This window comes from Caretta caretta, chromosome 8 (genome assembly GCF_965140235.1).
Source record: "Caretta caretta isolate rCarCar2 chromosome 8, rCarCar1.hap1, whole genome shotgun sequence".
NCBI classification, from domain to species: Eukaryota; Metazoa; Chordata; order Testudines; family Cheloniidae; genus Caretta; species Caretta caretta.
The window spans coordinates 63857645-63873550 of record NC_134213.1 but is presented as its reverse complement, the minus strand read 5'-3'; the positions used below and the strand labels follow the sequence as shown (position 1 = coordinate 63873550).

At 38.2% G+C, this 15906-nt stretch overlaps 1 protein-coding gene across 8 annotated transcripts in view; it reads left to right on the top strand.

The window, feature by feature from the left end:
- The window catches only part of KCNT2 (potassium sodium-activated channel subfamily T member 2), a 296063-nt gene that overhangs the window by 186630 nt on the left and 93527 nt on the right, over window positions 1-15906 (top strand). For 5 of the 8 annotated variants that reach the window (XM_048861563.2, XM_048861560.2, XM_048861557.2 and 2 more), the window contains exons 15-16: window positions 5755-5863; window positions 15038-15094. In XM_048861563.2, coding sequence (XP_048717520.2) covers window positions 5755-5863; window positions 15038-15094 — 166 coding nt within the window. The remainder of the gene's footprint in view (window positions 1-5754; window positions 5864-15037; window positions 15095-15906) is intronic. The other 3 variants (XM_048861559.2, XM_048861562.2, XM_048861561.2) reach the window with 1 other exon arrangement.

Here is a 15906-nt window from a genome sequence, read left to right as displayed (position 1 = left end):
ATCTCCTTTACCTATTCAGAAATGTGTAATCACCATTCCAGTGATCAGAGATACAGCCTAATGAAGCATTTTATCACTCTCCATACAAAATGCCATGTTGAATTACCTTGGATTGGCCAAGTCTTATGTTAAAGCTGCAGTGGATTATTGGGAAGGAACATAGTCCAAACTCACTGAAATTGATATGGAGTGTATGTGATGATTAATCTATCAAATATAAGATAAAAATGAGCAGCAGAAGCTCTGTAGCAGATAGGCAATTTTTCACTTTTTCACTGCAGGTCCAATATGGGTCACGTTCACTTACAAAACTTACAAAAAAGTTTCCTCAGAAGTGGTGCTAGATCTAGGACATTATTCCCATACACCTGACACTGGAACCACATAGTAGTGTTTTGAGTGCATGTTCTCTTTCAAGAACATTAGAGTTGGTATAACTCACAGCAACGGGTTGTCACCAGAGTTTGTCGGGACATTTTTGTCCAATTTGGGAAATGGTCATTTGTCAAAAAGTTTTATCTAGTCCAGGATAGAATTTATGATCAGAGAGAGAGCCCAAAATAGCCAATAAGCTAGTGGTGGGGAACTTACCTGGGATGTGGGAGCCCTTTCTCAGACTCACCTTTTGGAGCTCTTCCGGCTTGTATAAATAATTAAATATTGGGCGACAGACTGCGTAGCCTGGCACTCACCCTGGGATGTTGGGGGACCAGGCTCAAGTCCCTGTTCAGAATCAGGCAAAACACAGCTGGATCTCCCATTTTGCAAGTGAGTGCCCTAACCACTGGAGTGGGTCTCTCAAAAAAAGATTCAGATGGTCTCATTTTTGGTCTGATGTGGAATGAAAAATTCTGAAACATCAAATTATTTTGCAGAATGGAAAATTCTTTTTTTGTCAAAATGTTTACATTTTCTGCCAGAAAAGCCAAAAGAAGAGATTTCATTTCAGGTTGGTTTGACTGAATGGAAACATTTTAGTTTGTTGGACCAACATAAAATGTTTTGTTTTGAGTGAGTTCAACATTAAACTGTATTTTTCTGTGGTGACACATTGCCTCATAGGAATTACAGTCTGGATGCTTGATGCCCATTCCCTATGGGCCAGGCTGCTTGGCTGGACTACATCCCCCATAACAATGCAGTCTTTACTCTGACCAAGTGTCAGGGGCATACCTGTCGATGCATCATGGCAGTAGTAGTTCAGCTAGGGATCCTGGCCCATAGAGAAGAATGGAAGCATCAGGAATGTGAACTACAACTTCCAGGAAGCCAGGTGTTGCCATAGGGAAATGCAGTTTTATGTTGAAATGGCTCAAAATGAGAGGTTTCAATTTTTAATACTTTTTTGAATATTTCATTCAATGAATTCTTCATATATGCTATCTGCCATCACAATTCAGGATGAAACAATAGTTGAACTATCAGGATTTCCTGTGGGATGAAAGTTCAGAGTTGGGCTCAGCTCCTCATCCAGGCTATTCCTCCCTAACTCACATGGCCAGGCAGCTCCACTGCCTGAGGGTGAGGAGTGCCAGGGCCTTTCCTTCTCCCTGCCCACTCTGGGAGGCTGCAGTACCTGTGCTTTCCAGAGTACAGAGCCTGCAATTCTGCCTAACCCCTTAGCACAGGCCTCACAGAGGAGGAGAGTCCTTCCTTCCTTCCCCTCCACAGCACAGTCACATCATGGGCCAGGTATAATCTAGCCCAGAAGCATAGAGAAAAATAGTCCGTCCCTCTAATAAAGTGAATGGATTATTAAACTCAGTTTTCCACTATCAGTGTGCAATACCAAGACAAGCTTGAAATTATAGTCCATATCCTCATGTTCCAAACAGCTACAGAAAATAGCATTTGCATAATTCAACAGAGTTATTTTGATAATATAAAACAGATTGTTTAGCACAGAAAAGGGGGAGCTGAAGAGAGGAATGTAAGAAGCACCAATTCAACTGAGAGAGGACAGGGAGGAGCACAAGGAAGGTAGTCTAAATAATGCTGCCATTCCTACTAAAGACAGCAGATTTTTCATACAAACTTTAAATCTTCCCACAACTCCTCCCACATTTCTCCACAACAGGTGAAAGTAGTTTAGTGTAACCATCTTTATACCATGTGTAATGAGGTTGGTACCCACCTCTCACGAGTGCCCCCTTTCTCTGGCAGATATGCCTGCAAACAGTTCTTTTCCAGGGGGAGCTTACACCTCTTGCGGGCTGCCCCTTTCTGTTGGCTGGGTGTGAGCCTGCTTTTGTTGTTTTGATCTTACATCGTGGTGGCACCCACCTCTCTCGAGCACCTCCCAGCCAATGGTTCTCTCGGTGGGTCTTCAGCAACTCAGCCCTCCGGCAGAGCTGCATACACTGTCCAACCTTTCTGGGTTCTTATCACGGCCCTGCTATGGGGCCATAGCTCTTAGGTTTGTTCCCAGAGGCACTCCCTTTTTCAACCACCCATCTGGGGCCAATCTCGGTACCCTCAGCTGGCATCCTCTTCAGCAGCCCTCCCGGGCTCAGTCTGCAACCAGACCAGCAGGGCCCCTCTCGGTACCCTCATCTGGTCTGGCCATGTTCTGTGGTCAGTCCCCCATGCTCTGCCTGCCCGCACTGACTTTTCAATGGTTCTGCTGCTCATCTAGCCAGCCAGGCACCCAGTCCTCCCTCATCAAGCTCCACACAGCAACCGAAGGCTCTGCTCCTTGCCTTTTATCTGGCCCTTTAGTGGTTGCTCCAGCAGCCCCTCTGATTGGCTGCGCCTCTGTAGCCACTCTAGGCTGCCTGGAGGACTTCTCCTTACTCTGTTCTAGGGCAGGGTGAGGCAAGGCAGTGAGGCCTCCAGACCTAGTCCACCCTGCCCCACCATGCTATGCATCATTTCCATAAATGAACTGCAAATGGCAAAAAGGTCCACATTAGACTCTTTAAAACACATACTACTGGTGTAAATCCTGAGCATTTCCACTGAACTACATGTGGGATTGTTTTAGACTCAGGCTTTGCTTTATGTCAGAATATATTAGATTCAGAATCTAGATTCAGGAGTCCAAAGTTTAGTGTTGCTCTGTGCAAGTGCATGTTTTTACATAACATTTTAGTTTCTTTTATCAAGTTGATGAGGAATGGAGTAGTGAGGTTTTATTATGTAGTTTGGCAATGAGAAATTATGAACAATGAATGAGAACAATGGTGCTAATTATGCTTCTGTATAATCTTTCATCTGATGTTATCAAATTACTTTATAAATAAGAATTTGTGAAACTTCAAAAACATCTTATGAAGTAGGTAGGTGATTATCATCCCTATTTTACCAATGCATAGAGGCACAGAAAGCTTAAGTGGCTTATCCAAGGTCACTGTTAGTCAGTGGCAGAGCTGTGAATATTCTAGAGAGTCATGACTCCCCATCCCCTACTTTAACCACAGGAGAATATTCCCTACATAAAACTTCAGAACAAGAATGATTGAAGATATTATTTCACATCGGTCTGTTTTGTTCAATTTTCTCAAACAACACTATCAAAAAACTGACAGCTCTCTCTTTTTATCCACCCCATAACATATGCTAAAGAATATAGCACTACTTTGAGATTGAATACGATTTACTTCATATTTGTATTCCACTAATCCTCATTTCCTTTTATACATCAGATCACAATGCTCATTTGCCCCCATGCACGCTTCAAAGCACAGAGTCTGAAATTATTTGACATTGTATTTCTATAGTTTTTTTTTCTTGTTTTTTATTTTAAAAAATGTTTGATGCAGTAGAATAGCATCTTCATAAATAGGAAGCTTGGCAAAGCATTTAGGTCAGTGGAAGTTGTGTAGCAAAGTCCTATACAAGTCTGAAAATGCAGGAGCTAATATTCACTTGCTCAGTGTCAGGAAGTCAATATTCCTTTCCATAACCCTCTGTCATGTTACTGAATCATTTTCATGGACTTCAGTATATCCTATCTGAACTGTAGACCATGTCTTGCCCTGCATGCTCTTAGCAAAATCTTTAGTTTCGAATCCAAATGGTAGAGTTTTTTCAGGTTCATTAAAAGCCACAAGATCAACTTGAAAAAAAAATCTCATTTCTTTCTGAAAGGTTTATATCTACTATACTCTACAAATAGCACATAGGATTTCTATGACTGGAAGAAGTTATTGGGAAAAATATTTTAATTTCTTTCAGTTTCTTCCTACATTTGACAGCACTTTGTGTATTGTCAGTTTCACTCTTTCCTTGCATAGTCAGCCATGCTGATTTCTGCAAAAACATAGGCACATGCTTACCTTTCCACATATGAGTCCTCTCATTGAGCTCAATGGATTATTCACATGCATAAAGGCAACCATGTGCCCAAATGTCTGCAGAATCTGCCCTTTGTTAATCAATGTCTCCTTTGCTTATATATGTCAAAAGGGGAATGGAAAATTACTCATTTTTAAAGTTTTTAAAATCAGGATACATTATTTAAAAGCTATGCTACCAGAAACAGTAATAATTTTAAATTTATCAGTTTCAGAAGAGTCAAGTTGACAGTGTCTAAGTAACTGAGTTGAGAGTTTTCACCATTTTACAGTTTCTTATATGTACTAGAGATATTTTGGTTTCAGCTTTCTATCAGGAAATAATTTTGTAACTTGTGATGTTGTGTCTGAGATATACCTCAAGGAAAACAGCAGAACTATTCCACAACTAACATGCAGTTCATATGTGAAAACATATTCTTCTCTCTCTTCACTTCCAAGGTTTTCAGATATAGCACTTCAATGGCTCCCGACCAAGAAGGAGGACAATAACTCAGATTTTTTTTCTTTTACCATAGTGTGCTATATTGGAGAGAGCTTTGAAAACCTCACTTGTGTATTTATCTTTCAAAAACTCTTCAAACTTCTAAGTCTACAAAGAGCTTAATTAAGTCACAATAGCCTACAGTACTTATCCTTTCTTAGACCCTCAGTGTTAAAGTAGAAATGTTAAAGTGACATCTAAGAGTGCTCTCCTTATTCTTTTCTCTTCACAGCACCTCCAGTTCTGGAAAGCACTCAACCACAAATCCTAACTTTAAGCACCTGTCATCTAAACTAAAATAAATGGGAAAACTCACATATTTAACATTAAGTACGTGCACGTGCGTTTGCAGTCTTGGAATATAGGTCAATCCAGTAAATTACTTGTAATCCCCTCCTCGCTTCTTTTCTTTCTTCACTCCAGAGTGTCAAATGCGGTATGAATTTTTGAGCTCTGGTTTTAGTTTGTTGTAACTTGGGAAACCCTTGTCCAATTCACTACAAGTTTGGTAGAAAACATCTACCTCTAACCCAGATGTCATCTACCGGTTTTGAGGTAATATTTCACACATGTTGCCAGGCAGGTTAGCTACAGCAGCCCACTATGGCATGTCTACACTTCAAGCTGGGGGTGTGATTCCCAGCTCAAGGAGACATACTTCCATTTGCTCTATTTGATCTAGTACACTAAAAATAAAGTTTAGCCTCAGCAAGACAAGTGGCAGGACAGGTTAGCTGTCCCCAAGTACATGACGTGTGCTGCACAAGGGCTATGCCTGACAAAGTTTACTTTCTCCCTACAGCCATAGGATGGGGGGTGTCTCTCTGTGTCAGTCTGCTTCTCAGGCTATTCCTGGAGCACAGCAACTCAATTTTGCCCCTTGTTTGGGGCATATTGTAAAATGACAGTCCAGCCCAAAATAAAGTCTTTCTATTTATAAAGCACTGATCCTGCATTATGTCTTCTTTTATACAGATCACGTTGTATGTGAAGAGGAGTTCAAATATGCTATGCTAGCTTTAAACTGTATCTGCCCAGCTACTTCTACGCTAATCACCCTGCTGGTTCATACCTCTAGAGGACAGTAAGTACACAACCCTTTAAAAAAAATGAGACTGATATCAGAGGTACTTTGGAACACAAGGGAAGAGTCTATCCCAAGACACCACTGTTCAACCTCACTGAATTCAATGGCTCTATTTATATTACATTACAGATGTGGGGAAATAGTGAACATTTCCCCCACAGTATAGCTGTAGTTTTGATACACATACATTGAAATCCTGCTTATTGAGTGCAATTGTACTTTTCTTGACAATAAATCCTGCAGGATTTAGTCCCCAGTGCTTATATTTTTCAGAAGGAAACAGAGTTATAAGTTAAGGGGTGGCTGGGGAACATAGCCACAACCCCACATTAGAAATAGTGCAGGATTACATTGCATCAGTGAATCACAGAAGCCCAGTGAGAGCTATGAGAGGCTTTGTGGCCTAGATTTTTCCAAAGTGGCCTTTGAGCTCAACTTTATTCACCAAGTACCTGATTTTTAGAGGTGAAAGACACCCATGACTCAAACTGTGGTCAATGTGACAGCTGGGCGCTCTTCTAAAAAAATCAGATCAAATCTGTTCTAAAAAATGGGCCCAATAAATGAAGGCACCCACAATCAATGGCTACTTTTGAAAATTACAGCCAGTGACTCAAGGCAGCAAAATGCCTCTCAAAATTCTGGAGAATGAGGAAAATTGTTCCCATTCTGGACAGTATCTGCTCCCTTCTGCCTCCCTGCTGGCTACTGCAAGGAACGGGACCACAGCACTACTGCTTCCACTTTGCACAGGTGAGAGCCAGTTCTGGTACTGGATCTGTGCAGTCTCTGGATTCCAAGTCCAAGGACTTCCATTGCGCTCAGTTCGAATGCAGAGGACCAAGTGAGAAATACCATTATGCTTTCACACTGTCTAGCTCTGAGGACCAGAGCATTAGCTGGTACAATCATTTTAGTTTTATTGACTTCAACAGAGCTAACTCTGTTTAAACCAGCTGAGGATCTGCCCTAACTGTTTAAATGAAGGTAGCACCCATTAATGCTATAGGTTGTGGTTGGAATTTTCAGAACAGCTGAAAAGATGTAGGCACTGAATTTCCAGTAAGAGTCAGCACGAACTTCTTTGGGCTCTTTGAAAATGCCAGTGGACTTGGATATCAAAGTAAGGACAGAACACCCAGTGCGATTTCTTTTCATAGTTAATTTTTAAAATACTAAGGAATTCTTGAGAAAATAGTACCAACAGAGAGGCAATTTTGAGAGTAAATCCCAGTATATGGCTATACAGGTGCATGCTTGTATTACAAGGAATTAGGATTTTACAATAAATATATATTTCATGAAGCTGCCATGGACACTCCTAAAATCTTGACATTTACCATGCAGTGGCATTTAACCTTGAGTAAGGCATTTGGAGTATTCCCCTATGCTGAGGTTGGGGAATACCACATTTACTGCAAGAACTTTAACTTCCGAGAACAGCAAGTGTAAAGATTTTAGTTGAGTCTACTATGCTAGAATCTGCTAATAAGAACACAATGGAATAGTTTGTATGCCTCCCAAGAACCGTGAAGAATATATTTGCTTCATTAGCAATTCAGAGGCTAAAAAAACCCAAAACACTTCAATGTCATATGTACATGAAAAAGTAGCAGCATTTTTAACAGATGGCACAGCAGGTTCTTCACCAGCCAATTAACACATGAAAGATTCCCCCCCCCCCCATGGCACTTCAGCATTTTAGCATTATATTTCCAACTCATGCAGGTTCTCCATTTATACAAAGTAATGTTTTCTATATTGATTTTTCTTCTATACCATGATATAAAGTTAATATGACAGAATGTGAGAATTTCTACTATTTTTGGCGAGCTCCCTGAATTAACTGGTGAAAGAAGGGACGTTAAAGTAACTGATTTATGGTCTGGTTCCTCACTTTGAAAATTGTCAGTGCTGATTACTGGGAAGAAGGAAATTTCTACTCACATTAGTAATTGCTAGTTACGTTTTGTATCCTCAATATAGAAAACATGCAGAAACTCACGAGAAACTAGCTGTGGAAAGATTTTATAAAAAAGTCAAAATGAAATGTTTTTACCTTATTGAAATGAGAAAGTCAAAACAATTCACTTCACCTCTTTTCCATCAAACAAATTTAATCAAAATAGACACATTCCTGAGGAACATTTCAATTTTGACAAAACTGTTCCATAGAAAAATTTCACATGAGCGCTATGACACACTATTACTTCCGTGAAATTTTGCAAATTTCTTTTTAAAATGTAAAGGACAAGAAAAGTTAAATGTTAATAATTGATCCAAACTCTGCTGAAGTCAATGGGAGTCTTTTCACTGAATGGGCTTTGGATCTGTTAGAAAATGAGATCCTACTTTCTCATTCTTATTCAAATGTGTCCACGTTCTAGTAGAAAATGCTGATTTCATAGTGCTTCCACCATGCTAGTAGGCTGATCGGACAACACTGAGCTTGTTTTAATTGAACTCCTGATATGTTAGTTCTGAATCCATGATGTTTAGAACCTCTGAATAAAAAAACCTAGCCCCAATTAGGCCTTAAATTTGAATTCTACCCTAAATCTAATCCTGGTTTATATGTTACCACAACCTTCTTGGTTTGGGTCTAACCATGGTATGAATTTAGAGATGGCATTCCAAGAAGTATTTACATTATGAGTTGTCTTTTTGACATGCAGCTGCTATGGAAACCAAGTGGGTGGGTTGGCTTTCTAACAAAAAAACAAATGCTCCAGTCTAAATAGGGTAAAAGAAGTTCAGTTTATTATTCTCCTTCAGATGGAAAAAGGGATTTAAAAAATAACAGAATTAAACCTAGACAAAGTGCTAGTCTCCTAGTACCTGTTCTGCCAACCGGGCTTGGCTAATTTGGTTCTTTATAGAGTTCAGAGTTTAAAGCCAAAAAGGATCATTAGATCATATAATCTGATTTTACCCAGTCACTTCTATATTGCACCCAATAATTTGGATGAGACTAAAGCATTTCAATCCTCAGGAGACTAGATTGTTGTGTGCCCTAGACAGAGAACAGGAGAGGCTGAGATCCACCAATGCCCAAGCAATGGCTGTAATTGATTCTCTGAGATATGACCACATGATCATAGCAGGAGATCCACTCTCCATGCTATAGAAGGCAAAATCACCTTCAGGTCCCATGCTAATCTGACCTGGGGAAAAATTTTTTCCCAACCCCAAACGTGGCAATCAGTTTGAACTCTAATTATTCATAGCCCAACTTTTACAGTGTATGCATTTACCTAGATGTCAGTTCCCCAGTATTTTGGGAAGGACAGCAAAAGAGAGTTCTGTGGCAATTAAAACAAAAGGAAGAAAATGAAAGGGAAATGTACAAGATCTTACCTTTTTTTCATACCACATTTGGTCACATTAATTCCACAGAAAACAAGAACTAAATCTCATGTAAAGCAAATAAATAAAACAGTGTCTTCAAGAGACAGGCTATCCTGTATTAGAAGCTATAACTGTAAGCCTTGTACATATTTCATATTCTATAATACTGTTGCAATTTTTGGAATAATGTCTTAGTTAAACAAAATGACTTGCCCACTATCTCCTGAGTATAAAGCCACATGAAATGTGTTTAATAAGGATACCATCCTGTGTCAACATGTGCTTGTTTTAAATGAAACAGAAAAAGAATTATGGACCAGATGACCAGCTGGTGTTAATTGGTTTAGCAAAATAGAGTAAGTGAAGATATGCTGATTTATGCCATCTGAGAATCTCGCCTAAATGTAATAAAATTAGATTTGAATTAGATTTGTTATTCACAAACAAAATAATCTTTATTTAAGATTAAAAGTTGCTCTTATCAATTAACTAAAGCATAAAAAATAGGAAATACAAAGTTAAGGATTAGAAAGGATTAAAGGGTTGCAAAGTCAAGCACTCTTAAATGAAGAAATGCCAGAAGGAACTTTGATCATGCAACTATAATTTAGCCTTTAACTATACATAGCATTGATTATCTGTGAAAAATTTGCTGTAAATGAATTACCCAGCATCTCACAGGAACTCATACAGGATTAGAAGCCAAGTCTCCAAGGCAGCTTTCAGATGACTTAACTATGAGACTCTCCTTTCCCTTCCTGCATCCCCTGCCTCATTTGCTACAAGTCTTCCAACTTCTGCAACAAAATGAGGCAGGGGTCCTATAGACAACAGGCCCATTCACTACACAACATTGATTCATCCCCAGAATAGATTGGTCTTGTGCACTGAATGAGGTAAGCTTTCTGTATACAAAAAACAAAAATAAAAAATTGGGAACATGTTATTAAAAACTGTATTGTAGTTCTTATACACCAGGGGATTGATGTAAGGTTGCACAGGCAAGGTTCACTCTTGCATTTCCTAACTTTGATCATGCTTTACTTTGCAACCTTTTAATCCTTAACTTTGTATGTTATGGTTTAGCTTACTGAGGGGAGCAATGTTAACTAATGTTAAATGAAGTAGTCTGTTTGTGAGTTTCCTTCTGGTTTTTTTTTTTTTAATAGAAAGAAACTTTTTATATATGTGCTGTATAAATAAAGCACTTGTACATTGAGTAAAACATATGCATCTTATTATTAAAACATCAGTAGCATCTTATTGCTACTGTTAGTGCCATATGCACCCATACATTGAAAATAAAGAAAATAAACTATTCAAACAAAAAGTTTTACTACAGTTTCTAAATGACATTTTTCTAACTGTGTAACAGAGAACTGAGCTGGGACTCAGTTATAAATTTCCCACCTTTTTTAAAAGGTAAATATTTCAAAAGCGATAGCCCCCACTTTGTAAGATGCAGATAAACAACAGAGAGGACAACACTGCAGCTCCTTGTATCTTATTTTCGTGTAACCCTTTTTGAAAAAGAATCTGTGTAATTTATCCAATAGAAACCCACTAGAGCAAAGCAGAAATTTATCCAAAACCGATCTGCTCTCATTCCCAGGAGGAGCTGCACTCTTTTCTGTAATGACATCACGGTGGTCTGAGGGAAATCAGTTGTCACAGGCAGCCATTGCCAGGACAACAGTGACCCCCCCCCCCCCCTACCACCACACAAGAATGTGAACAAACAGGAGGGAGTGAGTGATGAGTGGCTGATTATCTCCGATGTCACAATGTTACTGTTCAGGTGGCAGCAAATGTCAAAAGGGGGAGGGGAGGGGAGACATAACCCACTCCCCACAAAATAACAATCCCTCCCAATGTTCCAGTTGGACCAAATTTACTAAAAATACCAACACCACAAAATCCATATTGGAGACCATTTCACACACAAGTTAATGAGTGTCTGAATTTGGTTTAAATTCTCCATGGCATGTTTATTGAAAGAAAAGTTCTGAAAATATGAGACACTGAGGTATAGACCCTGTAAAACAGAAAGTTCTGAAAACCTGAACTATAGTCTCACTATTGCAAGCCTATAAATATAGGTGGGGCAGGTAAGGTTGGCCCATACTTCCCACCATAAGACCCTGTTTTCAATTCTTTATAATTTTGCCAAATTTTAGCCATTCTGACTGAAACTTCCATACTTGGTGTCTGTTTCATGTTGATTTTTTAACTTCAGCCAAAATAGTACAGCTATTTCCAAGACTCATGCTAGGGGGGGAAAAGATATATATATATATATATATATATATATATATATATATATATATATATATATATACCCATGTTACATTATCTTGAGCAACCAAAAAAAAAACAAACCTACCCCAGGTGATCAGGGACTTAACATTTGGCTGGGGCAAAGCCTTTGTGTCAGAGACATGCCTTTTACCATCCCTGTGAAACTCCACCCAAATTTGGCCAAGTTATAAGCTTCAAAAGAGAGTATGCACATTATCTTTAGTAGAGACTTAGAGTTTAACAACTAAAATCTCAGAAAATTCTGTCTTCACCTCAGCATGTTCCAGTCACTCTCAGTCCCTCATGGTGACCAAGCTGTGCATGTGTCATTCCCATTGTCACAGGGCAACTGAGTATGCCTCATTCCCTCATTGCTTCCACCTGTGACTCATCTGTGCATGCACCATCCTCAGAGAGCAACTGAGCATGCTGCAGCCCAAGGCTACAGGAGTTCAGAAGGAAGGACTTTTCCAGTAATGACTACATCCAGATGCTCTGGGTTGGGGTGAGACCATCCACCAGAACTGAGAGCAGGGAACCTCTCTCTCTTGTGCTTTCCATGACACCTCTGCTGTCACACAGACAGCATGAAAGAGGAAGCCATCTAATTTGAATAGAGAGGAACAAAAGCCAGACTGTGGGACAGGAAGAAAGTAAAGGAGTAGCCATTCTGACTGAAACTTCCACACTTGGTGTCTGCTTCATGTTGGACTGAGTGGACTTTTAGGCTCTGAAGTTTTACATTGTTTTGTTTCTGAGTGCAGTTACGTAACAAAAAAAAATCTACATTTGTAAATTGCACTTTCAGGACAAAGAGATTGCATTACAGTACTTGTATGTGGTGAATTGAAAAATACTATTTCTTCTGTTTATCATTTTTATAGTGCAAGTATTTGTAATCAAAATATACACTTTTATTTCAGTGATAACACAGAATACAAGATATATATATGAAAATGTAGAAAAACACCCAAAATTAATACATTTTAATTGGTATTCTCCTGTTTAACAGTGCGATTAATATTGCAATTAATCACGATTAATTTTTTTAATCATGATTTTTTTTGAGATAATCACTTGCGTTAACTGCGATTAATTGACAGCCCTACTAAAAACTTATGTTCATTGTGTTGCACCTTAGTATTAGTAAAGTAACTGTGCTTCATTGTCTTCCCTACAATAGGAAGCCTCTGTTTACAAGAATTGGTTGTAGTTTTTTAGCTCCATCTAGAGGTAACTATTGGACTGCCAAATTTTATGAAATTGCTTAACATAGAATTCAGTGGACTCTTAGGATTTTGCCTTTTTGGATGCTTGGTTAAATCTGATAATGGTAAAAATGACTGCTAATACTTACAGTATCTTGAATTGTAAATAGACTAGAAGTGATTCAGTTGAACTTTTAATTTTATTTGAACAAATTAGTGTAAGTAACAAAGAACCAGTGGAAATTATATTTTTTGCATAAAATACTTAAAAAAATGCTTTGCTCTAAGCCAAATATCAATAGATGTAACAAAAAATGGGGGGGGGGGGGGCAGATACTCTCGTAGCTGAGTTTCTACGATTTCTAAAATTTGCACTGTTTTCTTTATCAAATTGTCTTTCATTCCAAACCATTTTAAAAGATAAGATTTGTTTGAGTGTTGGTATTCAAATGAGCTTTTTCCTGTGCAGCTGGTTCCTGTTTCAATATTCTGTGTTATTACCACAGCCCAAAAACTAAACTTTATTATATTGGAGTTTAAATCCCCAGAATTATGGACATGGATAGAGAGCTATATCATGTAATGATCTGCAATATGTAATAGGCTTCAGCAGTCATACTTTTGAAGCCCATCCAGTTGAAATCAATAGGAAGTTTTCCTGAATAATAAATCCAGTATTAGGCTGATAAAAGGCCTATGTCTGACAGGTCACAAATAATACAAGTTTGGTAACTTCAGTTTAGATTCTAGACAAATTTACTGAAATTAACTTCACCTGCATAAAGCCCAATAATAAGACTGTTCAAGTGAAAGATGTGCACATGGAGGGGTGGGAAGCTTGGGAAGGAAGCAGGGGCATGAGGAAGTGAGGCACTACCTACGTGTTACAGCAGTAGCCAAAAAAGAAACTTATATGTCTTTTACATTTGATCCATGTGAAGATGTACCCTTCCTCAGTTCTGTCCCCACTGCTGCCCTCTGCACCTGCCTAACCTGGGCTGAAGCACAGCCTCCCTCTGATGTCCCACTAACAGACACTGCAAACAGCCCCAATACAAAGTCCAAGTGGTCAGTTTCATCCCTTTGTTAACCCAATAATGCTTGGAGGTGAGGGGAAAGGAAAAAAAAGCAGAATATAGCCATAATACAAGGAAGACTTAGCAGAAGTACTGCAGGTAAGATCAACAAAGAGCATGAACAGCAATTTATTTTGTGTTTGGAGTCAATAAATAAAGGAGCTGGTCAAATCCTGAAATATCATTTTTAAACATCTTTCCAATTACATTCTGCTTTTCATTTTGCCCATGTACAAATTCAAATGATTGCCTTTGTTGTCACAATGTAAGGCTGCTCTTTCTTAGTACCATTTTGCATGCAAACAAAGATTAATGTATTGACAAGAGTATTTTTGAATTGCTATTGGTCATTCTCCATTTGTTAATAAGTCTTATTCATTTAGGTCAGGGAGCAGAAACAATACCATGGGTGAAATCTTGGCTTCACTGAATTCCATATCAAAACTCCCATTGACTTCAGAGCTAGGATTTCACTCCAGGTGACTCATGTGACCACTTACACAGCCAGGGATAATGCCTAGGGAACAGCTGAATCCAAACAGTTCATGAGCAACCCACAGACTAAAACAATTTAGTCTCAACTGTCTATCACACTATCTGGTGAACAGCTTTAACCCTTGTACATACCAAAATTGGATTGTGAACAGAAAGAAAAGGATTAAATTTGCTATGAATATTAAATAGTTTGACACCTGTTATGAATACAACTAGTTGCATGCAGCAAAATAAGCATGTTGCAGCTAGTTGCATGCATCAAAATAAGTTGTATTGCACTAGCTTAGTAATAATGTTTCCACAGAAAAATAATATAGGTTTTAAACATACATATATGTAAATGAAACTCATCTTCATTTCTGATTTCTCTATAAAGTTTTTTAAACAATATGGAATCAGATCAAACTACCATTGAAGTTAATGGGAGTCTTTCCATTGACATCAGTGTGAATTGCATTGGGCCTCTATATGAGTATATTAGATTTAAGCATGTGAGATGTGAGTAACCTTCATTGTACTAAATGGGACTACTCAAATGAGTAAAGTTGAGCATGTTTTGTTTTGTTTTGTTTTTGTTTTTTTTTTAAACTAGAAGCCTTATTTTGTACCAGATTTAAAAAGCTGACCATTTTTATCTATTTCTAACCTAGTAATAAATACAGTCTGCTACTAGAACTTGTTATAGAACAAACATGTTGAAAGATAATAGCATTTCTGAATTGATGAACTTCATGTGATCTTTGCAGAACAGCACCCTGGGAAGCTTTTAGACATCTAACTGGAACCAAGCAGACTTTAACCAGGTGAAACATTTTATTTTAGGGGGAAAAAGTAAAAATATGGCACTATTTTTTATATTAGAATTACGTTTCTAGCTTTCTTATTCTACTATCTCATGATACTTTGTCTATCAGTAACAGTACAATAAAATGGATGTTATTTTCTATACTAGTTTTATACTAGTTTAGCATTACATTAATTTTTCAAAACTTACATCTGGGAATATAACCCCTCACTTATGATGCAAAAACACCTGACTATGAATAGATATCATGTATACAGTAGGGGAAGGGATTGATAATGGAATAAGGAACATTTCACCTTTAAATAACTGGATCACTGGCACAGATTAGTGTTAGGGTGGCACAATCTTCAGAAACTATGCATTTCAATTCAGAATTTGGTTTTATAATATTGAGTGTCATTGGTCACCAAAATAAGAGAGAGACCGAAATTTTCCAGCTGTAGTTAGTGGCATAACCACTGTGAGGAAAATAATTTAAAATAGCAGATGTTATGTGAGTTTTTTGAAGCAAGCTTATTTTGTATCCTCCCCGGCAACTTTTAATAAATGCATTATTATGTGTCTTTGAGATTGTGCTCCACAGAGTATGAAGGCAGGAAAGAAGACCAAAAATATTTTGGATCAGAAATAAAAATTAATAAAAAGATTGGTAGTGACATGGATTTTCTAAAGAGATTTGAAATAAGGCAAGACAGGAAATAAAAACTGATGATTGTTTCCTGTCCTAAACGCATACATTCATTGATTAGCTGTAATAGCAGAGGTGAAAGTAAGGTGGTACGGGCTGGTACAGCGTACCAGTAAAAAGTG